Source organism: Tyto alba, unplaced genomic scaffold, assembly GCF_018691265.1.
Source record: "Tyto alba isolate M040663 unplaced genomic scaffold, T.alba_DEE_v4.0 Super-Scaffold_45, whole genome shotgun sequence".
NCBI lineage: Eukaryota > Metazoa > Chordata > Aves > Strigiformes > Tytonidae > Tyto > Tyto alba.
In genome coordinates this window covers 2,940,935-2,965,948 of record NW_024881321.1, presented here as the reverse complement: position 1 = coordinate 2,965,948, position 25,014 = coordinate 2,940,935, and the positions used below count along the sequence as shown (strand labels likewise).

The window sequence follows — 25,014 nt, the reverse complement described above, 5'->3', positions numbered from 1 at the left end:
GTGGACCTCTACTGGGGAGCTTTTTAAGCTTACTTTGCTCTGTCAATGCAAATGTAGGCAAATATTCAAAACCACCACTCACAGATTTTGTGCTCACCCTGGAGACTGAAGGTGTTAGACTAGCTCCTAGCTAGGATGGTTTTCTATGTCTTTTTTTTAGCCCCATGCTAAAAAAACACCCACAGAGCTGCTTGCAAGCTGTACATTCCTCCTCCATGGGTATAGGGATTTGTGAGCTCTGGTGACACGAGTCTTTGCAGCCACTTCACGTTGCCACCATAACCCCATATGGGGAGCACACCCAGAGGACTTCTTTGCCTGTTCTCAGGTGCATGTGTACAAGCAGAGTGAAGAGCAACAAATGAGAATCAAGCACAAGTGGCCGTCGGAGGAGAGATTACAATCATTATCTGAAGCACTGTGGGACATAGACAACCATAAATGTGGGTGGCGAGAAGGTTTTTTGAGAGACTCCACAACCACTGAGTTGTGGTAAGCAGCCATGTGTGGACTCCTCACCTGCCACCAATATGAAATAAAACACAGCATTCAAAAATCACCTAATTGAGTCTGGTCTACCTGCATGCACTGATAGCACAGAAGAGGAATAACCAAGCTGTTATACCTGTAGTATGTATAGATACCTATTTCACAACTGCAGTGGGCTCAGAGCAGCCATCTGTGCGGTCAACATTGCTCTAGTGAGAAGTGGTAAAACGTTAAGGGAGAGTAAGATATTCACTGCAGCCACTTGCTCATGGCCTAACAGAGCTATGTATTCTGTTCGTATCAAAATGCAAGGAAAATTAGTCCCTCAGCTCTGTAAACTCAGCCTTGAACTATGAGTTGAATGAGATTATGCACCAATTCCTAGAAATCTTCTTACTATTTTGATTTCTGCATGAAAAGCCTGAGAAATAACCCCAGCATGTGTTCTCTCAGTAATTCCCAAAACTACATCTCTGAAGATCCATGTGACTCTTATATGGGAATCTCATCTAATATGAGCAACCCTGATTATTGAAAACACATATATAGAAGTGTGGGCCAAATACAGAAATCCAGAAAGCTTCCCAACATGCCACGTAGCTGCAGAGCCTCTTTCATTGGGTGAAAATTATGAAAGATTGCCATGTGATTGCTAGCACCACTCCTTGAGCTGAGAATATTTTTCTCTTAAGATGTAAGATCTTTTAATCAGGATTTACTTCCCTTTCCTACTGCTCATTGCTTTTCTGTGGCTTCTGCATAAATAGCACTTTGGTTTTGCGTCAAGTCTTTGTGCTTTTCCGTTCCACTAACAAAACTGAAAGTTGTGAGCAACAGCGAGCAGAAGACACAAATACTGAACACACCAGAAGGCACACAAGCTGAGGTAGGACAAGATCTGTCTGCTTTTTCTGATGTAGATAAAAATGGTTGCAATGGTTAAAATTCAAGCTACTTATATTTCTTATTACTCACAGTAAGCTTTTTATTTGCCAGAAGCTGTGATTGTTGACTAAATTTCTCTATGACAAAGCTGGTCTTGAGAATTCTTTCTGACAGAAAAAAGGGTGAATTTATGCAACTAGGAATGTTTGCCAGATGGAAGGTATCAAGTTGTGTATTTAATTGAGTCTTGTTTTTTAACTAGATTAAAAATATGTACTTGGTTTATGTCAAACTTTTAAAATAAAAGGTGTTAAATGTCAGACTTTTTTTTTTTTTTTTCATTATTGTGCATGTAGAAAGGTTAGTAAAATGCCATGTTTTTTTCCGAATTTAGTGTTAATTCTAAATATTAGATACTGTTACATTTACTCTTGGCAGTGCTGCTCCTGAAGCACAAAGTGAATGCTAGAAACAATGCCAATAGGAACTTTAAAAAACCATGAGAACTTCTGTTTTCCTCAGAAGTGCAGTGACAAATGCTGGTGGTCTCCTGTATGTCAGTGATATCACAACTACCTTCCTATTTAGGTAATGAATATGAGACTGTGGTGTCTGAGGTCTTCTTCAGACATAGGATTATTATGATAAATGCGGAAAGCACCTCTTTTTCCTGGCATACAAGAGGATCTATATATTTATCGCTTAGCACAGCAAAGAACTATATTTTGAATGAACAGACTCGTTTCCCTGTTTGACTTTGCATAATGCAGGACGTCTGATTAAAACCAGGTTCTTTGGTAGTTCCTCATGTTACAGTGACTGCAGCGTTTCAGAGCAGCAGATCTGAGAGCAGCGGTTGGGAAATGGCGAGTTTCATGTTTACACCTTTAGCAGCAGCACCCCTCCACCACCCCTCCGCCAAAGGAGCGTGTCCTTCTGTCCCGGCATGGCATAAAAATCAATCCCCTTGTCCGCTGAGATGCCGGACGACTTGACTGCCCTCCACACGAACCGGGGGGTAGCCCAGGGCTGCTGACTATCTCCGCTTTTCCAGTAAGAGCTTTTTCATATACGGGGTGGAATCTCTGTATTAATATCACCCCAGGCATCAGTCTCACTTCACCAGCAGGAATTAGGGGTTACACGGTGAAGTCAGCTGTGGCTGTTGCACTGCCAGGAACTAGGTGCAAACCGTGACTGTAAGAAATGTGCTGGCAGCTCAGGCCGGTCCATCTAGCCCAGTATTCAATCTCTGAAGGTGGCAATAAGAGAGTCTGGTCAGAAACAACATGAGAGTCTCATCGCCTGCGCGATCACCTTCCAGAGTGCTTTGCCCTTGCATTTCCCCAGCTTCCTGACTGCTGTCCATCGGCACGGGGGAGTTACGTTCCTGCCCAGCCTTTTGTTTCCCATTTATTGTCCTTGCATTTGTCCGATCCTGTTTTGATCCTGCTGAGCTGCCTGCCTGCACTCCTGCTGTGGCAGCGAGCTCCCAGCGCTTCCCGCTGCTCGCTGCACAGAGGGAAACCCTCTTTTGTCAGTTTGAAAGCAGGCTGTCAGCATCTCTGCTGACCACCCCAAGCCCCAGCACCGAGGAACCCTGTGAATAACGGTGCACATTCACACCGTCCAACACCTTCGTGACTATAAACCTTGACCATAACCTTCTTCAGCCTCCTCCTGTCCACACTGAAGAGTCTCAGGCTTTTTAGCTCTTGTTCCATCTCCTTGATCATTTCACTTGCCCTTCTCCACGTCTTCTCTAACTCCATAATCTCTTTTCCAGGTGTAGAGATTAAAACTGCTTACTATGGGAATGCATGGAGATTTGATATAAGGTGATACCATACTTTGTTCTCCATAGCCTTCTTGATGATGCCCCTCATTTTGCTGACATTTTCAGTTCCTTCTGCTGCTGTAGCCAATGCAGAAATTACTTCAGTAAATGGTCAATGACACCAATGCCAAATGCCCTTTCCCGAACGTAACAGCCGGTTTCAAGTTTGTATCGTGTAGGCACGGCTTAGAATATTTTTCCAAGAATGCATCACTTTACATTAAAATATGCTAATGCTCATCTACCACTCTTTCAGCATGGCATCTGCTAACTTGGATAACTGTCCTCTCCAGATTATTGCTAAAGATATTGAATAAATCTTGTCCAAGAATCAAACCCTGGAGGGCACCATTGCCGATTCGTTAAGCCCCACACTGCTTCTTACCCTTCAGCCAGCTTTCAGTCCATAAAAGAAAATGCCTCCCAGCTCTCTGGCAACTTAGTTCCTTAAGAAATCCTTGTTGCAGAGCTTTGTCAAGGGCTTTGACAAATGCAACTGTATAAATGCATGCATATCCATATATCCATATAAAATAACCACTGGGCCACCTTTATCCATCATCCTTAGAGCCCACCAACAGGTGAGTGGGGCAGGATCACCCTTTTCAGAAGCGGAGCTAACTCTTTCTCAGCACACCGGTGTTTCAACAAGCACAGTGCTTTCATTCTTTATTACAGACCCGCCAACAACATACCGGAGGTGGAAATTGGTCTCAGCAGTTGGTAGCTCGCAGCATCGAGGCTGACTCATGGCCCTCGAGCTGTCCTCTCAAGTCCTTCTTGTAGACAAGCCAGTTCACTGGCACCATACCTGATTGTAATGGTGGGTTATATGCCTTGGCCATCATTCTCACATTCAAGATCCTTTGGGATACTCATATGAATGCCATCTGGTCCTGATTACTTACTGGCATCCCACTTATCTGGTTTAATATTTCCTGCGCACAGCCCTTCAGTGAAGCTGGCTCCTCTGACCTGTTTGCTGCATCAGGCATGAAAATACCCCAACATCTTTGGTGGGGAACAGTGAATTAACTGAGTTTCTCTGCTATGGCCTTACTGTCCCTAAGAGATCTTTTGCCACCAAGCAACCCTGCCAGTTCCTTAGCAGTCTTTCATCTTTCAGTGGGTTTACAAAACTTACTGTCAGCCTGAGCATCCTTTAACAGATTCTTATCATTTTTTTTTTTTTTGTTAATGCTCTCAGTTTCCTCTCCATATTTGATCTGCCGTAATGCAGGCTGTCCTGTTCTCCCCGTTTGGACAAGCATCCTGCTTTCTAAATGCTGATCTTTTCCCTATAATAGTCTTGCTAATCTACTGATAGACATCAGGCTCAATAATTATTAAAATGTCTATTTCTTTCGTGAGGTAGGTTTCTAACACAGGTTTTATTGACATTTCTGTTTGTTTTTCTAAACAGACCCTGAAATTATGTAAGCTTCTTCATTCTGGGACTTCTTCTCTGCCCCACAACACTGCCTAACCTAGCTCTACTGTGATTGCTAGTACAAGGTTCCCTTCACCAAAACCTTGAACTAGGACCCGTGCAGCACTAGAGATCAAATGTAGAATAGCATCTTGTGTTGTGGATTTGTTTGCAGGACTAATTATTCTAGGAATCAGGCATTTGTTGCATATGGACATTATATCTTGTTGGGCTGCAGCACCACATCTTTATAAAGGCACCCCAAATCTCCTGCTATTGCTCCATGCTTTCAGCTTTCTAGTCTCACTTCAAGTATTCTGATGGCTGTCATCATCGTGATGAAGAGTTTGGCAGTGCATTCCTAGTACTATATTTTTATTATTAAAGTATGGGATGTCTGCCTACAAGAACTCTGTAGTGCTTCCCTTTAGCCATAATATTTGTATGCTGTTGCAAGTTATGTAGTCCTTCATGCACAGTGCCACTCCTCCACCTGTGCAGCCTACACTATCATTACCATAAAGCTGGTAGCATGGCAACACAGGCTCCCACTGATTATCCTCTCTCCAGCAGGTCTCTGAGGTTCCCCTTGCAGCAGGGTTGCTGTTCCAAGCCAAGCCTTCCAGGTCTCCCATCTAATTTTGAGCTTTGAGCATCGGTGCAGACTTACATGTCTGATTTCCTCTTGATCAGTCACACAAGATAGCACGTGCCAGCCAACTGGATCTGTGGGCAGTTGGATTTGCCCTCCCTAGTTACTGCAGTCGGGCTTTATTTTCCTCCTGGCCTTGTCAGAAGTGCGTTGGATGTCAGTTCATTGTCCTCTCAGGTCTCATCAGTCCAGCCCACTTGCTCTGTCAGCTCCCCTGTTGCTTCTAATTAAATACTCCTCTGCAAACCTTTCATTCTGCAGTGCCAGAAGCCTGGGTCCATTTTGGGCATGGTGCAGTCTCTAATTTCTGTATCTCTTGCCTTTAACCCACAAGATACCTCAGTTCCTTACATACCTGAATTTCTCCTCTGTACTGTCTCATCCATGCACTCTGAGTCTGACCTGAGCTTCTCTCTTGCTTCCCGGCCGGGCCCCGACCTTCATCCCTGATGCCCACAATGACCACAGCCACCACCGGCTCCTCTCCCGCATCCCCAGGCGATCTGCACAGACATCTCATGAGGTCTGCTGCCCGGGCAGACCTGCTCCCGTCCTGCTCCTGCTGAGCCACTCTTGCCTCCGCATCCCCCAGCGCCTTGCCCCCCGCACACGGGCGCACGGAACCTGCCCCGGGGAGGTTTGACCTACACGTTGCACGCTGGGCCATTTACAGCATCACCCCCACCCTGCTGCTAGACTGCTACCGTCATCCTGAGCTTAAAATCTGAGAGTTTTAGGGCACTTTTATTGTTTTGGTATCTCCTCCAGTTAAACTGATCTCCTCTTACTTTTGCCCTATCAGTTTCCCACCTGGTTTGTGCATCCATTCGTTAAGGGTGTTAGAGTCTCCTTTGGCAAGGAGTGTCTTTCTGTTGTCCACTTCCCTTAAATCACACTCAACCCAATAAGAGGCAAAATATTTCTCCATAATAAATAGGCATAATTTATAATAAAAGGTAAATTTTTATTTATAAGATCCATACTAATCAAGTGGTAAATGTTTCTAAAAGACCTCACAGCGGTAAAGGAAAAAACCCCACCCAAACTCTACATCTAATCTACATACACAGCAGTTATTTCAGAAAAGCCTTCTTTTTTCTTGCTTGGCTGATGCGCTTGCTCTCTCCTGCCAGGGTGGTTGTTAGAGCCTCAGGACATATGTCAGCTGCTCCTATTTGGTAGCTTCCATCAGGGAAACTCATATATGAAAAAAAATCTCCTGCTAGAGAGTTTCCATCAAAGAAGTCTCCCAGTACCACTTAAGAGAGATTCTAATTTCAGATTGTCCCTTTCTCTCCCTCTTTTTTTCCCAGAGAGCTGTTAGATCTTACCACCAATCTCCCTTTTTACGTCTTTTGGGGGACCCTGTAGGTTCCATCTCTCACCCAAACCCCACCCTGTTCATTCCTGACCCAGGAGGCAGTCTGAATGCTCTTGCTGAAAACAAAGTTTATTGCCTGTCCTTACATATACCATTCTTTCTGTTTATCTAGGAGACATTGCCTCGCATTAGCTGGCCAACGAACAGCTCATGGCTTCAAGGAGGGGTAAAATTCTCCCCTTCTCCTCCGTGGCTGCTTGAGATAGTTCTGTGTGAAATAAAGCTTTCCCTGCACCTTCCTTTCTACATCAATCCATGTGTTAAAACTCATTTAATAGGAGCATCTGCATATAATAATTGCATGGGTCATTACTGGACCTTGATTTAGGGCGGGCACAGTGGTGGTTAACAGCTTTCAGGTGACTTGTCCCCAACCTCTTTCTCTTAGACATCCCATAACAACTAGAAAGTTTTGTCTGGATAATTTGGAGAGAAGCCTGACTACTGGCTTTCCTGCCAGGACCACGGATGCTGAGTTTTCTCAATTACACATGTGCATGTAGTTTCCTAAAGGTCTTTACCTGGCAGGAGAAATGAGGAGCACAAAATAGCTTTAATGGTAGTTGTTAGCTAGATAACCTCATGTGAAGAGCCTGAGAAAAGTGCCTCAGCCTCTGCGCTTGTCGTGCTCTCTCCAGGGTGCAAGGCTTTTCATCAATTGAATTTTCATTGCCCTAATCCCATTCTTCAGCAGACAGCATCGGGCCACAAGCCATCATTTGTGGTGCTCAGCAAGGCTTTGAATTTTCCCATACTCCAAGTTCTTCGTCCTTGTTTGACTCCTCTATCTCACAGGTTTGACAGACGAGTGTTTGGTGGCCCACACAACAGGAATGCTTCAACAGGCATAGATGTTTTCTTGTGGTTTGGGGTTTCTAAAGGCAAGGATGCTTGGGCAATAGCAAAACAGAGTCAAAAGGACTTTTCCCTTTTCAGTACCTCGGGCTGCAATGTTTCCCTGGAAAATGAGGGCATCAGCTTCAATCAGGAGAAAAGCTGGTCCTTGATCTCACACAGAAAATTCCGTGACAGTCACTTTGCACAGAAAACCAGAACAGTTCAGAACTCCTCTGATTGCGAAAGATTTGTTGATACCTTGTCTCTCACCTCTGTGGGGGAAGAGTATCTCAAATGAGGAGGAGATTTCCTTTAGGAGCATGAGTTTACTGAGTCTGGGGTCTTGTTGAGCCCCAGTATCCAGTTTGCCCACTTCCAGTCTTCAGTGTACAATAGATATTATTATCTTTATTTTCTGGAAGGATAATCTGAGACACTGCAGGGAATGGTATGACGTTGGTATGAGCAAATGTTCCCCTTCTCCAAGCCACCATTCTCCCATCTTGAGATGGGGAGTACATCCTGCTCCTTGGGAGCCCAGCCCGGGGATTGCAATTCCCACGCTCCCTGTTACAGTGCAGCCAGAAAAAAAAAATTGACTGCCAGGGCACATCTGGTTGCTATATTAAGGGATCCGGATGGGCTCTGAGACAGCATCCTGAGTATACCGTGGGCCTCTCTGAACACAGCTCAGGGTCCCACACCATGGCTTGAGTTCACAAATTAGCTCCTGATTACAGCTCACTGGGAATACCTCACTGGGTCACTGGGAGCCCAGGGCACCCAATCCTAGAGCCCACTTTTCCACTAGAGAGACTCCACCTGTGCAAATAAATTCATTTCAAATGGTGAAGCCAGTGAGGTCCAGAATAAGAGGTACGATGCAGTCGTGTACCATCAACCTATTATCACTCCCACTGGGGTAAATGAAAAGCTTCTTTTTCATGTACCTACGAATGCCACGTAGTTCTGGTTTTTAGACTAAAATTTTCCATTCTCCATCTCTAGAATATGCTGACAGATGAAGAGAGGAAATTGTTCCCACTATTAAACAAGCAACAATAGTGAAACCTTCCTTTCAAAATACTACTAGCTGCAGGTCAGCTGAAAGAAGAAATCAGGAGTTCGGCAAGTAAATAGACTCTAATGAGAAAAAAAAAAATATATTATTTAGAGTGTTTTAGTGATGAGTGGTTTGGTTTGATTGAATTATAGCCTCATAGGAGGAAAAATGTCACTCTCTCTGAACACAGCCCATTTTCTCACAGGCCATTTTCATTAGGGCTGCAAATGTGGGCTGCCCTGGAAGCTGCAGTGTGTGTAGATGGCTGTCTGATGCAGAGCAGCTGAGCACAAATGAGGTTGAGAAAATGGTAAATGGAGCAAAGGCCCCACAAAAAGAGACTTATAAAGCCATCAGAAACTTACAGGGAAGGAGAAATACAGTGTAAGGAGGAGGGAGTTAAAAAAGGAACCATACATAGCTAGCACAGTATTTACACAGTGTTTAAGGTCAAAATACCCTTAATTTAAACATTCTGTTGTATATTAATATACCTCTAGTATTGCTCAGGAAAGTTCAGTGACATGCTGCCAACCATACCAGAAAAATTTTACTAGTTCCAAAAGGCAAATTTGGTTCTTTTGGCTTTTCATTCTAATTTGAAAAGCAGACTTACAAGTGGACGGTGATTTTTTTTTTCTGATCAGGTTTTGATGTTTCCATGGTAGGTAACTGGAGACTCAAAACCTCCCTGTGACAAAACGGCTGACAGCAAGTTGGCTTGTTTTGTGCAGAGAAGATCAGCGAATTGCCGTTAAAACTCACCTTTACAAGGCAGCACTTCCATAGCTTGAGACAACCACCAGCCGCTGTAATACTGAAACTGTTTCGAGGTGACTCGGGGCTTTACGCCTTGACTTGTGTATTTGCTGAGACATCACAAGTAATTGCGCATTAACAAACGTTTACTTTCCACTGCCCTCTGCATCTTGCAATTTCTGCCCTCAGCGAAATAGTCTTAAACAGCTGAACTTCCCGCCTGGCCTAACTCAGCACTCACAGCACTTCTTTTTACTTTGGCAGAAAGACGAAGAACCCTGCTCTAGACTATGAATATTTCTGAGATGGCTCTAGACCACAACTTCACTAACAGCTCCTTCAACTGTACGATTGACGGCTTCAAGCAAGTCATTTATCCCATCATGTATCTTTTTATCTTCGTCTTTGGTGCTGTTGGAAATGGCCTCTCCATTTATGTTTTCCTCCAGCCTTCTCAGAGGAAGACCTCAGTAAACCTTTACATGCAGAACTTGGCTGTTTCAGATCTCATGTTTGTGAGTACTTTGCCCTTTCGGGCCACATATTTCCTGATGGGATCACGTTGGATATTTGGTGATACCATCTGCAGGATCATGACTTACACCTTGTACGTGAACATGTACTGCAGCATTTATTTTCTCACTGTGCTCAGTGTGGTTCGTTTCATAGCCATCGTCTATCCCTTCAAACATGGTAAAGTAACCAACATAAAGTATTCCAGGATAATATGTGCCATCATATGGGTCTTTGTGCTGACTGCCTCCAGCCCTCTCTTTAGCAAAGAAATTGCTGGATACAGCAACCCAGCCAAGTGCTTGGACCTCCACCCCTCCAACACACACAGGCTCTTCATAATGAACAGCTTTGTCCTCGTTGTGGGCTTCATCCTGCCATTTTGCACAATTATTGTCTGCTACTTCTTTGCAATCAAAGCGTTGCTCAAGTCCAAGAATCCTCAGCACAAGAAGGCGGTCTCTCACAAGAAGGCACTGTTAACCATCATCATCACTCTCATCCTCTTCCTCCTCTGTTTCCTGCCCTATCACATACTGCGAACTGTCCACCTGATGCACAGCAGCTGCAGCCAGGTCAACATGCCCATTCACAAAGCACTGGTGGTCACTCTCTGCCTTGCTGCCATGAACAGCTGCCTCGATCCCATCCTCTACTACTTTGCTGCTGAAAACTTCAAAGCGAGAATCAGAAGTTTGTACCGCAGGTAGTTAATGCAGAATTGCAAAATTATATATATATATATATATACATATATATATATATACCCCCCCACACACATATATATATATATATGGTCCAAATGGGACAACTAGACTGGGTCCAGAAGCTGTGTGGTGCTAGCCAGCCTGCAGCCATGCTGCTCAGTGTCAGGCATCTCTGGAGCAAAGGTGTCTCGGAGATTGCTTGTTGGGGATGGCTAAAACCAAGGCAGGATAATCAGAGGTCAGGTGCCTGGGTGTGATCCCTGGTCCTCTTCTATTTAGCAGTGTAGAACACTTCTAGTGTTCACCCTCCGCAGAACAAGGGATTGGAAGGGATTTACCTTGCTACTAGAGTCCATATATTTAATTTCCCAGTGCTCAATCAGTGACACGAAGGGAGACCCTGCTTACCTCACTGTCTGTGTCTGCACCTCTCTGTGCTCCGTTTCCCTGAGTGTGCAGAGGTGCATGGTTCAGAAGCTGTGATACCCAACAGGTTCCTAGCTCCCTGCCAGTTCACTCTGCAAACACCGGCCAAAGGTTTGCACGGAACAGAAACGCAAAGCACCACCGATACTTTCCGCTGAGGCTGATTTACAAAGCAGGCAGAGAGCCAAACAAGAGTCGGCACCAGCTCGGGCTGTTCAGAAGGCATTAACATGTTTAAATTTTCCGCCACCAAGGCATTTTGCTTAACATTTCACTGATTGTCAAGTGAGATAACAGCTTCAAGCAAACGGCATCAGCACGGGGTGCTCTGGGTAAGCTGGTAGCAAGGGCAGGATGCGGGCGCACGGAGCCCCAGCCTGCACCCTGCAGCTCTCCGCCTGTGTGCCAACTCCTCCAAGGCCACTGCAGCACTTGTTTTCCACTCTCAGTGTTGCCAGTGCTTTTTCTGAAAGCTGAGGTTAGGCAATTCAGTTCCCGTACAGGGATCCAAAGGCAAACTTTTAGAATTGTTTTGGTCCAAACGGGTAGCTAGGGAGTGGTTTCCTCTGCACAGGTAAACCAGTCTGACAGCAAACTGCTGCCAAAGGCATCCCTAATCCCTCACCCTCTGCCTGCTCTGAGGAGGAAACTGGCCCTTTTTTTCACAGGATTAACTTCCAGTTGCTTTGAACTCCCTGACATCAAACATGCACCAATGCAGTGGAGAAACACTAAGCCAGGAACAGGAGGAAAGACGGGCGGCAAAGGAGGATTGTTTTAGAAAGCAATGGGAAGCTACATGTATGTATACTTTGGAAAATCTCACCAAATGGCTGCCTGGATTTTTAAGTTAAGATTTTGGTTTTAATTACCTCATTTTTTAATAAAAAAAGACAAGAAATTTTGTCATATTTTCCAGGAAAACAGACTGTCTCATATGAAAACTAGCAAAAATGCTGAAAGCCTTCCCTTCCCTTGAAATCCACCCAAAGGAAGGTTTCTGTCAATGAAGATACTTTCTCAGTGCTCTGAACTTTTTTGGAGAAAGCACTTTATAAGCTAAATGTTATTACTCCCAAACAAAAATAACGGCAGCTAGCTATTTTCAGCTCTGTCTGAAATATGCAGAAAGCAAATCATTGCTGGTCAGGTGGAAAAGTACTTGGCAAATCACTGGGAAAGTCACATTTTTCTTGGCTAGCTAAGGGTTATGTTCAATTGAAGAGTCAATCTATTTCAGCCACTTTATGCTGCCTTTGATGTAAGCACAGAGCTTTATCATAAGTCTTCACTAAAGTTTATGCTCCAAATCCTTATTTCAGTAACTCAGTGGCATATCTGAGAGCTGACCTAATGATGCCATGTGTATTCCTGAAGCGCTCGGTCCCATGCTGTTGAGGGAGAAGGGAATATTTTCACTGGTTTGCAATGGGAATGGGATCGAGATGGTAGTTTGTGCAGGGCTGGGACAGTGAACAAATAATGAGAAGGAAGGGGGCAAACTCTTTCTCCACGATTTTTCCCTGTCAGGAGTAGACCTGAGCAGGGACAAGTGACAATCTTGGAGCCTCTGATAAAATACAGCACATCTTAAATACTACAAAGGAACGGAAAAAATTAACTACAGTCTAATCTCACTAATGTGTTTTTGTCTGTATGCATTCAAACACACCCTATTATCAGATAATTTTGCATCTAGAGGATATATGTATCTCACTTATGAGGTCACTTTTTTTTTTTGTATTGACTGTGCTACAACTTTGTTAGGAATTGAATTAACTGTCAAGGCTGTGTTTTAATAAACTAGATTTACTAGTTGCTGAAAATATGTTTTTTATTGATTGCACAGCTAACATGGTATCCCCTCAGAGTGCAGGGGGAGAAAGACCAAGAAACAGATATTGAGCTTCTGTAAGTGGGCCATCATTTCACAACAGAGAAATGTCTTTGGAGGTATGAGAGCATCCTGCTGCCTTCTTCACCTCACCAGCAAAATAGTGGGGAACATCAGTCAAAATCTGGGATGCAGATAAAGTAATATATCTTTTTTATTATTAATTACTTGCAAAAGGATTCAAGACCATCCTTGTTAGGAACCCTCACATGCAGCCTTAACAACATTTGCGTAACAAGCCACATTCCCATTTACTGCCACATCTGCACTTGGTATTCTTGCATGCCTCCATTCACGGAGCTGAAGACCAGTGTTCTTCACCGTGGAAGTAACATAGTAAAAAATGTAATAAAAAAAGACACCATATTTATTCTGAAAAATAAAGCTCCTGACAGTTAAATTACTATCAATGCCTCTAGGTCCCTCAAGGGACCACCTAACCCTCAAAAAGTATTTTGATATGTTTCCTCAATTTTCCAGGAGACAAAATCTAAGAATAGTTACGTGTCTAGAAAGTTAAAGCAATGGTAAACTTTTGAGCTTGAAGGAGATATAAGAGCAGGAAACAAAGTCTTTAAATGACTGGTTCCCCTAAGCAACAGAAAATGTTCTAGCTCCATATGCATGTTTTCCTGTCATTAAGGGAAGCCCTGGCATTTCTAAAGATAATTTTTGAGTTCAAAGCTACACCAGAGACAAAGAGAGATTTTCTAAAGTAATCTTGCTGCAGCCTGAACCACTTGACCCTCAGCACAAGGAAATCCCACTCTTCACATTGCCTTTTTAGCCCTGGCTCAGGCCCACTTGTGGTTATGTTTGCCTGATGGAGTGGTGTCGCAGTGGGCAGGGGAGCATCCCGTTTTTGTTTTAAGCAATGCATTATTCCATTAATTTTCATTATATATTCTCAGCCTTCCTCAACATATATCCTGTTGCCACACCTTGCATTTGGCTTTAGCTCCTAAGAGTGTCTGGAGAAAGGGGTGCACATTTTGCCACTCAGTATCTCCTTCTGAGGTGCACCCTCCCTTATGCTACAACAGCATGTTGTGCTGGGAGCAGAGAGGCATCAGACTTTTTTTTCCCCCTGTTTTAGGGCTGTTGGTGCTTCTCTTGGTCCTTTGGGATAGGCAGGATAGAAATGACCTTCTTCTTCTGATAGGAGCAGAAATAACCAAGTATAATCGCAGTCAGGAAGGAGTCAGATGCTGTTTCAATAGTGACACCATCCCTGGCCTAATGTTTTGATTTCCTGCAACATATCTGAGCCAGTTTAAATGACAGCCTCTTTGAAAGACAGTGGAAATTAAGTGCAAGTGCAGATTCCCTGAGAGAGTCCAGGGTCACCCGAGGTGCTTCAGCTTTCCAGCCAGCACTGACTGTGACCCACCATGTGGTAAAACTGTCCTTGTGTGGCTGTGCAGTCCTGTACCTCTCACACAGTTGTGGTGTGTATATACAGGAATCCTTCCGGACATCTGCAAAGACAAGCAATGTATTTAATTGCATGCAGCTGATATTATGTAGTTACATCTGTTCGTCCACCAGTCAACAGCTTAAGGAGGCCAAAGAAATTGAATAACTCCCTTTGTCCCAAATTCCCTTTTCACATTTCGGAAAAATTGGCCTGACTTCCACCACCACTTCCCCTCCTTTTGATTTTATAGCTGAAAGGATAAAGCTGCCTAATGCGGGGGCCAACGCCTGGTTGCTCAAGTCACGTTCGTGCTCACAGGAGCAAAATTTGAGCCTTTATTTCTGAAGCTGGGAAACAAAGCTCTGGACCTTGGTCCACCACCCATATTACCTCACATAGGGCTTGAATGCTCATCATGATGGCTGGCAGATTTGCTCATCGTGTTTGCTGTCTGCATTTCCAGGTGTCGAGATGTTGAGCAGGTTAACTGTTGGATAATATTATGTCTTCTTCTGAGCAGCCATGGTAGATGCAACTTGGGATGATTTACTCAGAATGGAGCTGTGTTTCATAATATACAAAATTTTGGGGAAAGAAATCACTGAAGAGGGATCTTTACCCTGTGCAGATGTTTCTTACATCATTGCTAGCTTTCAGTTCTGGAAGCAGGGAGCCTGACCATCTCTGGCAGGGCAGCTCCAGGCACCTTCTGAGGTCCAGCCCAAAAAGCCCTCCATGACAGAGAAATCCCTGCTTGCCCTTGGTTTCTCCTTGCAACTAGTGTCTCACCAGAGTTTCAGGATGTTTAAGGGTGCTTTGCTCATTGCTGAGATACTGCTTGCATGCTGCAAGTTAATGTTTTTTTTTTTTTTTCTTGGCAACTACGAGGACAAACAATCCAGAAAGAATGAAAAAAATAATCTAGCTCAAGAGCCATCATACATCTTCTGAAGGTCTTTCTTACTGCAGATGGAGCAGTCTCCTCTGGTGATCCCTCACCACTAAAAGAGAAAATATAAACTCAGGTCAGGAATGTGAGTACGCTTTAAAAACCAGTGTTCTCAGATTGTCTTTTTTTTAGCTTTTCTTAATTTTGATTCTCACTGAACCTAACCATCGAAGACGTTGAAGCACAGAGAATTCCCTTTATAAAGCTGCTAGTAGCAGCACAGTCACTGGGGCAGTCTGTAGGCCTGGGTAGGATTATGCCATCCATGTTCATGGACCTTCCTATACCCTGAGCACACTCCAACTACACCTGACTCCATGCCAGTGCAAACCCAGCCTGTGCATCTTCTCTTCCCACACCTTTGTGTCCTGGTTGCCACAGAAAGGAAAACTGGGTGCAGAGACCAGGTGGGAAGGACATGCTCCAGCAGGCCACCAACATGCATGGCAAAGGGAGCACACCCACGTGGTGTGTCTGGCCATAGCATCTTCACGGAATTGTTAGGACCAGGTACAATTCAAGATTGGCTTCTTCCCAGTTCCTTTTCCTTCAAATTTTTGGTTGCACTTAGGCAGTGATTTACACTTGAGCTAGCTGGGCTATGTAGGTGAACATTGCCCTGGCAAGTGTAGGAGAGGATGGGCAGATAGCCCAGTTGGGTTATGGCATAGGAAAACGTGTTGCCCCATTGAAACATTCAAGCCAGTGCTCAAAGACAAAGCCAATGTCTACCTGCAGATCCTTCTCAGGGTCTCTCATTTTGCCATTTACTTTGAGGGCCATCACAGCTCAGATGGCACCTCATGCTCTCGTGTTTGCAAGGAGAAAGATGAGCTCAAGGCATATCAACGTGGTCTGTGGTGCCTCTTCCTATTTTCTGACCATCTGATCTAAAGTTTGCATGCCCTGTCTTTCTGGAGGGATCCTGCAGACTAAAAGTCAACAAAGCTCAACAGCACATGAGGACATGACACGGACAGCCTGGCAATGGGGAGAAGAAAGTGTTCTTTGGGTTGCGCTGTGGGAAGGGATAAACGCGGAAATGCTGGACCTTCCTCAAACACCAATTCCAGTGATGAACTTCACACTGACAAGATCCAAAAAGTGTTATTTTTGTCTCCCCTCAAATTATCTTGGGCTTCTCCAAAGCCATGAGCAAAAAGCAGGCCCTCAGAGCTACCACCCACCACACAAAAACCAGGCCCTCAAAGCCACCACCCACCACAGAGTTTTCCCATGGCCTTAAGCCAAGGCAGCACCACAATGCCCCTGGGTGAACGCTACTCCCATCATCAACTGAGCTGACATCAGGGCCACCAGCATGCTGGGGCAAAGACAGACAGCATCTATATAAGCCTTTCCAAACACCACTCCCCAAGTAAGACCTTTCCCCCTGAATAAGCCAGCAGTAAGCGCATTTAAAAACCCACAGAATCTCTTCATGAAAGCCCTTAGGCAATCGTGTCCTCTTAAGTCATCTTCTAAAGCAAGACTGCACACACAGCTACTCATTCAAACAAACCAGTAAGATCAATGCGAAGAAACCCACCTACGAAAGGGAGCTCCCAAACCAAAATACCCCCTCTCCCACCCATGTCTTCTCTTGGACCAGTACACCTTGCTGTTTCCACCTCAACAGTTTATACCCCATCTAAGGACAGGGCCAGTGGTTTGACATGGCTTTGGAGACAGTCCAAGACATGTAGGCAGAGGCTGGTCAGTAGAGAAGGGACAAGGATGGCAGTCATTCCTGCACCTCCTGGGCATCTTGCTTGGCCAAGGTTCCCCGATGTCTGCCCATTTTCCCTGCCCTTCTCCCCACTCAAACAGGCATGACACCCTTCTTGTCTTGGCAACCCAACAGATGGGGAACCAGAGGGAAAATCTGAAGCTAAGCATGACTGATACTGACTTTAAGACATACCCGACTGCATGTTTCATAGGGAACTAGGGTCACGGGGTGAAGAGAAACCAACAGTCAGGCGAATAATGACAGAGACTTTCTCAGAAAACAGCAAAAAGCAATGAACTTATGAAACATCTACCAGCAACAGATAATCAGGGCAACATCTCAATTTCAGAAATTCATCTAAACTAGTCTACCAGGAAGGAGCTTCAGAAGTCACAGAGGAGTATGACCCAGTTGCTTGGACTGTGCCTTACAACCAAGAACTTTTTCATGTTTCATACTCAGTGTGTTTCAAGATGTTTAATTTCTGGCTTGTAATGGGTGTTATCATCACCATCACATGGTGCTGTCACTTACTTTCCTTCAGAGTGCCAGCCTGATTCCTGATTTCTCAGTACACATTTCTTAGCCTTGGATTTTATATATAGCATCTAGTAATTAAAGGCAGCAGCAGCAAATTAAAATGCCTTTACCATAATAAGGAAGAGGGTTAAGTATTTTCAGCCATGTAGTTCATTAAGAAAAAGCATGTGTATGTATATATACACATATGCAGGCACATACACAGGCTCATGTTTACTTATTAATTTCTTTTTATATGTACATATATTTATATACATGACCATAGATTTTCATTTGAAAAGTCAATTAATAAATATTTGGTAGTCAGTGCCAAACTTTTTAAAATTGATGTCTTCTATAACCCTATTTCATTAATATCCCAGTAATGAATTTTTAAAGAATGCATTCGGGACTAGCCAGCCATCTCTACTCCACCACCAAATTGCAATGCAGAGCTGAAGTACAAGAAAGTGAAACTTCAATCCCTACGTGTTGTGTCAAAGTTTATACCTGCTCTGGTGAAAGCCATTCCTCACTGGGGGACAATACAGAAATGAACCCCAAAACCTCTTGCCCTACATCTTGCTAAATTTTGCCTAACATACTTATTAGGAGAGAATTTCTATTTCTGGTTTCACTGGGACTCCCACTTTGGCTTGAGGTGATAGGCAGAACCTTTCACACGCTGCCTGCTGTCTTTTTTAAGTTGACAAGCTGTCTATTTCTCACACACATGAAAACCATGTGGAAAAGATTTCAAAAATCTCTACTGACAGCTGTGAAATTAAGAACAGATTCTTGGCCTGATGCTAGTAGAGTAAAACAATGTTTCTCGCCCTGTGGTGCGCCGACCAGTGGGATCCATAGATCCTTCTAAGAAACCACTGTATGTAAAAAAAAAAAAAAAAAAATCAATTCTGTTGTCAATCAGATTAAATGTGCTACTGGGGGCTTCACACCTCCAGAGGAAAGCAGAAAGCTGTCACAAAACATCGTCCCCAAATGTGGACATGTCGCTTTCCAAAATGCAAGTGTCTGTGTTCAGCGCATGCACTACCAGTGTGAGTAAACAAGAGCGATAAAGCAGCAAGGCTGAATATCAGATTTTGAGAAATTCAGTGCAAGCTCTACTGGAGACTGCTGCACACTGGATGGGTTCCTGAACGCTTCCATTTACATGAGGAAAAGAAAAAGATCTAGAAAAAATTCAAACCCTTCAACTCCACACCGAAGAAAGTAAAGGGATTCTATTAAAATGTTTAGGACTTTTAACCTAAAACCACTCTCCCCCATCAAGAGCAATGTTCCCAATTACAACTAATTTATCATTGTGGAAGGTGTCAGGAGAATTCCAATTTTTAAAGTAGAATGAAGCGATGAAAATGTAATACCCAAAAATAAAGATGAAATAAAATTATATTGAAGACTCATGAGAAATTGAAATTGATTTGAAGGCCAATATAATCTTCCTCCAGTAGAAGACAGTATTATATCTTCTTCCCATACACAAATGTATAAGAAACAATCAAGTTTTATTGTTTCAGAAAAGATGTGCCATAAGCAGAGATGGTAACAGATCACAGTCAGATTGTTCTGTTGCTCTGGGGACTTTTGCTCATATGCCATGGGATTGCCCAGCTGCCTCTAGCAAATGTGGAAAAATATAGAATAAGATACAAACTGCACTGATGCTATATTTTCAAAATCCAAGCAGGGTATTTAGTAAGTGCTTGAAAATAAGAAACACAGAAAAGGATGTTAATAATTATCTTAATTTCTATAGGAGGAGACAGGTAATAAAGTAAGTCTGAGTAGGGGGAGAAGCGAGTATGAAGACCATAACTGTAGGAAGGTCAAATTCATGTGCATGGAGCTGTGGCCAGATGCTTTCCTGGCCAATTAGTCAGATTATTTAGACCTCAGTATTTCTGTACTGTACTGTGGTGTGCAATAAACCTGCATGGGATGGGTGTGGAGACAAATTCCATAGTTGGAAGCAGGACTCTGTAGCAATCAGCAAGACACTACCTTGAAGGGTGGAGATTCCCATCTCATAAACCACACTAGGAAGAAACCATAACAATGCAAGGTGCAGAGAAATATAAAGAGATCGTATGGTGAGGATATGCATTTAAAACATCCCAAGTACCTCTGTCTATGATGAAGTATAAAGCTTTGGTGCAGGAGATTCACTGCGGATAACCTCAGCTGGAGACGTATCCCAAGCAGGAGGGCTGTGAAGAAAGCCCCAGGATATTTTATGAAAACACTCCAGGAAATTAAACACCATGTCATTTCTTCCCATAAAACATAGTGCATGCTAAACCAGAAATCATTTCCCCCAGATTTGAGGTGTATGAAACCAGCTCGGCTCCTTGACACTTCCCCCATGCACTCCGTTGCAAGCTCCCAGTCGGCTCCCTCCCTCGGGTGGGTTTTGCTCCGTCCTTGTGAAGGTCAACTCTTCTTTCCTCCCACCCCCTGGCACGTTTGCTGCCTGCAGCCCCACGGTAGCTGCTCTCCCAGCCAAGGCTCCCCGACGCTATCGGCTGGCGTGGGTTTCCTGTGCAAACGCCACCTCCCAGGGACAGATATTAGCTCAGTGCTGGTGTCAGCCAAGACATCTCTACCTGCTCCATGAGTCATCCTGCAAGTTGGAGGCTCAAGAGTGGTCTGTGTTTCCCACACTTACAATTGCTGGTGGTTTCCTAACAAGCTGAGCAGTGGAAAAACAGCGATGTTATCTCTGTTCAGCTGTAATACAGAGAATTTTTTCCGGAAGCACTGTGATGCACACTCTCTTTCTGCCCTTTCTGTTTAGGTCAGCCAACAGGCAGACCCTGCCTTGTTGTGTCACAGAGCCGTGGTGTTTGCAGCTGGGTGGCTTCAGCGATACCTTCTTGGCAGACCCCTCGACTAAACCAGCCCCAAAGAGACAACACAGCTCTTTGCTCTGACTATGTCTTGCGAAGGGGGTGCTGGCTCACCATGGGATGGATCAGAGAAATAAGCTGTGGAATCCACTGAGCTTTAGATGCCTCCAAGACAGGTGGAGAAATCTGGGCATGTCCCTCGTGGTTCTCACATAATCAGCAGAAGGAGATGGGCATTTCCCATCTCTGGCTTGTTCCACCCTAACGAAGGGGATGTATGAGTTGCCTGTGTTGGCTTTAATGGCAGCTCAGGGTGATTAGCTCAGTCCTTTTTTCCATTTTATAGGTAGCTACACTTGGGCAAAACAAATCCCATCTTAAATCCCTCAGGTCTCACCCATGAATACCGCAGGGACACCGCACTGGAAGAGAACTTCTGGGAAATGGTGCTGTTCTGTTGCTAACAGTTACATCACCATATGCCCGTGTACACAAACTAATCAGAGGCACATGAAAAGCAGTTAGATTGCTGTAGGAAAACATTTCTTTGATAGTCCTTGTCCAGATGATGGCAAGAAACAATTTTCCAGTTTCCACTTTACATGCAGCCAAGAATGCTTTGTTTATGCACTGACACTCTCCTGTGCTTTGCATAGTTGTTTTTTTCCATCTGGAGGTTATCTGCCAGTTATATTATTGGGAGGAAACTTTTTTGCTTTAGCTTTAATTTTTGCTAGGTTAAACATGTCACATACTCTTGGCACGGTGCCTCCAGTCGCCTGATCATCCTGGTCATTATTCTCCACACCCATTTGAGGCTGAGTGCATCTTCCTGGACATGCATGTTCAGGACTGCACACACTGTTTCAGCTCAAATGAAATAAAAATCAACAACGGCACATTTTCCTGCCTTTACTGGGATGAAGGATAAATTACTAGACTGGTATATCTCCAAGCAATACTGGATTTTTTCACGGTTACATGGTGCTCCTAGAGCTCATATTTGCCCTGTGGCTAGCTAGTATACTTCTACCCACCCCCTCTTTTGTTTGTTTGTTTGTTTTTTTTTTTTCCACCAGAGGAGGGTCGTGCATCTGCTCTTTGTCATCTCTAGGGCAACACCTACGCTGCTGGATAAAGATGAGGACAAGCAGCCTGGACCAGCTCACACCCACGCTGTCGTGTAGAAACACCCTGGAGGAAACCAGCTGGAGCCCTCCAAAATGGAGTTGGGAGTGAAATAACAGGCTTGTAGAGAAGCGGATAATCAGCTTCTGGGCTTGGCCTGGCTCTCTTTTATCTAGCAATATGGAGATACTAAAGAGTACGTGGTCTCATGTTTTGCACTACTAAAATTGCTACTGATTTCCACTTCCCACAGGCTTTTCAGCATGATGCAGGAGTTCTTTGCTTTAAGTTCTCTATCATGTGCCCACTTTTGGTGATAGAATTGTCAAAAATAAGGTGAAAAAGGGTGAGTTTTGGGTCTGAATCTGGAGGACCCACGGTACAAAGCTCCCTCCAGCTTCTAGCTCTTTCCTCCAGCACTACTTGCTGTGACCTTTCTTTAGAGAAGGAAAAATGATCGTTAGTTTTTTATTGTCCCTGTCTGCCTATGTCTCTTTTTCTCCTTCTTAAGTAGCAGTACTGACCAAGAGCTGGTCAGTAAGTTCTCCCCAGATTGAGGGAGATACTGAAATGTTTTTCCTGCAGATGACATCAGAAGATGTGGATGTCATTACACCAACTTAAGGAGACTGAAATAGGTTCAAGCAGGGATAGGTCTGTAAATTAGTTGGCAGGGAGCAACTTTCTGGGAAGACCAGTGTGATCAACGCAGTCAAGGGGGGACTTTCCCATCTGCTGTACCAGCATGTGCACAAAAGAAACAATATGAGGAGAGAGAAGCAGGGAACAGTGGAATAAAAGAGAAAGAACATGCAAGGCAGAAAAAAAAAAAAAAAAAAAACAAAACAGTGGTGAGGAGATGGGGAACTAGGAAGTAAAATAGAAACTAGGAACTAGGAAGTAAAATAGAGCCAGCTTGTGACACCAGGGCTGAACTTTTCCCGTGGGTCAGTTGTCTTTGGCTTTCTGCATTTCTGACAGATGAGAAATGGGTGTCAGAGGCTGAGTGAATGGCCTGTACCTGGAGAGGAAAAGTGAGGAGTCAGCCAGGCAGACCTTGGTTCCTTGCTGCTACTGCTGGGAGCACAAGAAATCCAAGGGTCAGGACCTGGACTTAATGAGGAGGATCGGGGAAAGGGGATGTTGATAAAATTATTATCTTGGTGAGTAAGATCTCGGTACTGGAACGGATGCTGAAAGATGCTTCCTGGTTCTAGGGGTATGGTTATAATTGTGTTTTGATGCTAACTTCTGGCATCAGTTAAACTTGTCACTTGTCCAGGCACAGAAAATTGGAGTGGGGGCACAGACCCAAGGAAAGGATACATTTCAACTTCCCCCTAAATGAAATGCAACAAGTACTATGAACAACTACATTGCTTAAAATAACAGCTCTAACAGTAATATCCTTATTCTTAATCTGCAGGTGTGGTGATCAGGCTTTTATCAGTGTTTGGAGGATTTCAGCTGGAAGTAGGGCCCTGAGAGTATAAATAATTCTGCCTTGTAGCACCAATGTATAAACTCAGTATAGCTCCGCAGAGGTCAATGACTGCTTTAGATTTCTACAGGTGGCACTGAATACAAAATGTAAACAGCCTTGCAGAATTGTGAAAAAAAAATGAAGCAAATCCTGCTCAATCACTTAGACATTTAGACAGACTTCATACTAATAACTACTGCGTGCAGTTTCATGTTTCTAAATATGATTTTTCAATAAAGCAGTGCAAGTTTTTAAAATGCAGCCGTCACATAGCAGCAGACAGAGCAAGATCATAAAAGTAAATCCCTAGGTACAGATGACATCACTAAGCTCTTTAAATGATAAACTTTCACCTTTCTGAGCCAATACAAAAGAAGCTTGTCTTCCTGCTAAAAATACATCGTACCAGCAAATTGCATACACTCAAACTACACATTAAAATGCAGAGAGAGCCCTCTGGGATTTGAGGACAAATATGGTCCTGTGCCAGCACTGACTGATTTAAGGCTGTTAAAGTGATGCTCTTAAACAATTAAAAATATCTGCCAGTCCTGTCAAGAGGTTCTGCCGGGCTCTTATGGCTCCCACTATGTTAGAGCAATTCCATGGTGATGGGATGATGCTGATGCACAGTGACATATGAGAGTGGAGGTCTGAGCTCTTACATTTCCAGTCCCCAGCACTCCAGAGAGAGGACAAGAAGAGAGGTGATTGCCGTCAATCGGAGTCCTTGCACAACACAGGGCTCAGAAATGTCAATGCACCCAGGAAGATAAAAAAAAAAAACCCTGAAATTCACCGAAAGGACTCAAAACTCATGCCGTGTTTCAAGAAGGTAGGTGTTGTGGTTTAACCCCAGCTGGAAACTAAGCATCACCCAGCTGTTTGCTCACTCCTCCCTGGTGGGATGGGGGGAGAGAATCAGGAGGGTAAAAATGAGAAAACTCGTGGGTTGAGATAAGAACGGTTTAATAGGTAAAGCAAAAACAAGCAAAGCAAAACGGGGTATTAATTCACCACTTCCCACCAGCAGGCCATCTCCAGGAAAGCAGGGCTCCAGCATGCATGATGGTGACCTAGGAATGCAAACACCATCACTCCAAATGTCCTCTCACTTCCCTCTTCTTCCCCCCAGCTGTATATGCTGAGCATGACACCATATGGCATGGGATATCCCTTTGGTCAGCTGGGGGGGGGCAGCTGGCCCGGCTGTGTCCCCTCCCAACTCCTTGTGCACCCCCAGCCTGCTCGCTGGTGGGGTGGGGTGAGAAGCAGAAAAAAATCTTGATGCTGTGTAAGCACTGCTCAGCAACAATGAAAACATCTCTCTGTATTATCAACACTGTTTCCAGCACAAACCCAAAACAGCCCCATACCAGTTACTATGAAGAAAAATAACTCTATCCCAGCCAAAACCAGCACAGTATGTCTTTCAGGATGACTGTCGAGGAAGAGTATCACAGTCTCTTGGGACAGAGCATCAGCATGTGTTGGCTTGGATTTATAAGCTCCTTCTTTCAGAAAATTATTCCAGAGAAGTTCTCAGTGAACAGGGATTCTGTTCAGGCATACCCTGTAAAAATGGTCCTGCGCAGCATCGGGAATGTAAGATGGTGTGATATTACCCAGCTAAAACATTAAGACCTGACCCTGGCAGTCTAATCCACGGCTGCCAGGTGCTATGGGGTTTGGACCCAAAATATCTTGGCAAGGGTGCTGTGGGGATCCTGAAGAGCCCAGGTTTCCCCATCATCTGCTTGCATTTCCAAAAAGATAAATTCCCTGAAGGCTGTGAGACCAGAGACCTTGCTGGTCTGTTTGGGCAAGAAGCCTTCACAGCAACCACTAGCTGAGAGATGGTGCATTTTTATGTTCAGGATTCATTCCTAAGGAACTTTGTCCTCAGTGTATACCCTTAGCCTTGCCTTACATGGAAATGGAGCAAAATCCTTCAGCAGGAGTGGCTGCCAGAAGCATGAAATGTGACCTCTTACTTACATCACAACCTCCTAGCCTAACATGGCTTTCTTTTACTTCTTTT

At 44.2% G+C, this 25,014-nt stretch overlaps 1 protein-coding gene across 1 annotated transcript; it reads left to right on the top strand.

Annotated features, from left to right (window-relative positions):
• Nucleotides 1-1,196: 1,196 nt before the first annotated feature.
• CYSLTR2 (cysteinyl leukotriene receptor 2) lies at nucleotides 1,197-21,640 on the top strand. The gene is made up of 3 exons (XM_033006634.2): nucleotides 1,197-1,375; nucleotides 9,597-10,551; nucleotides 21,442-21,640. The coding sequence occupies exons 2-3, from the start codon at nucleotides 9,623-9,625 to the stop codon at nucleotides 21,599-21,601; spliced, it is 1,089 nt and encodes a 362-aa protein (XP_032862525.2). The 5' UTR covers nucleotides 1,197-1,375; nucleotides 9,597-9,622; the 3' UTR covers nucleotides 21,602-21,640.
• The last annotated feature ends 3,374 nt before the right edge of the window (nucleotides 21,641-25,014 follow it).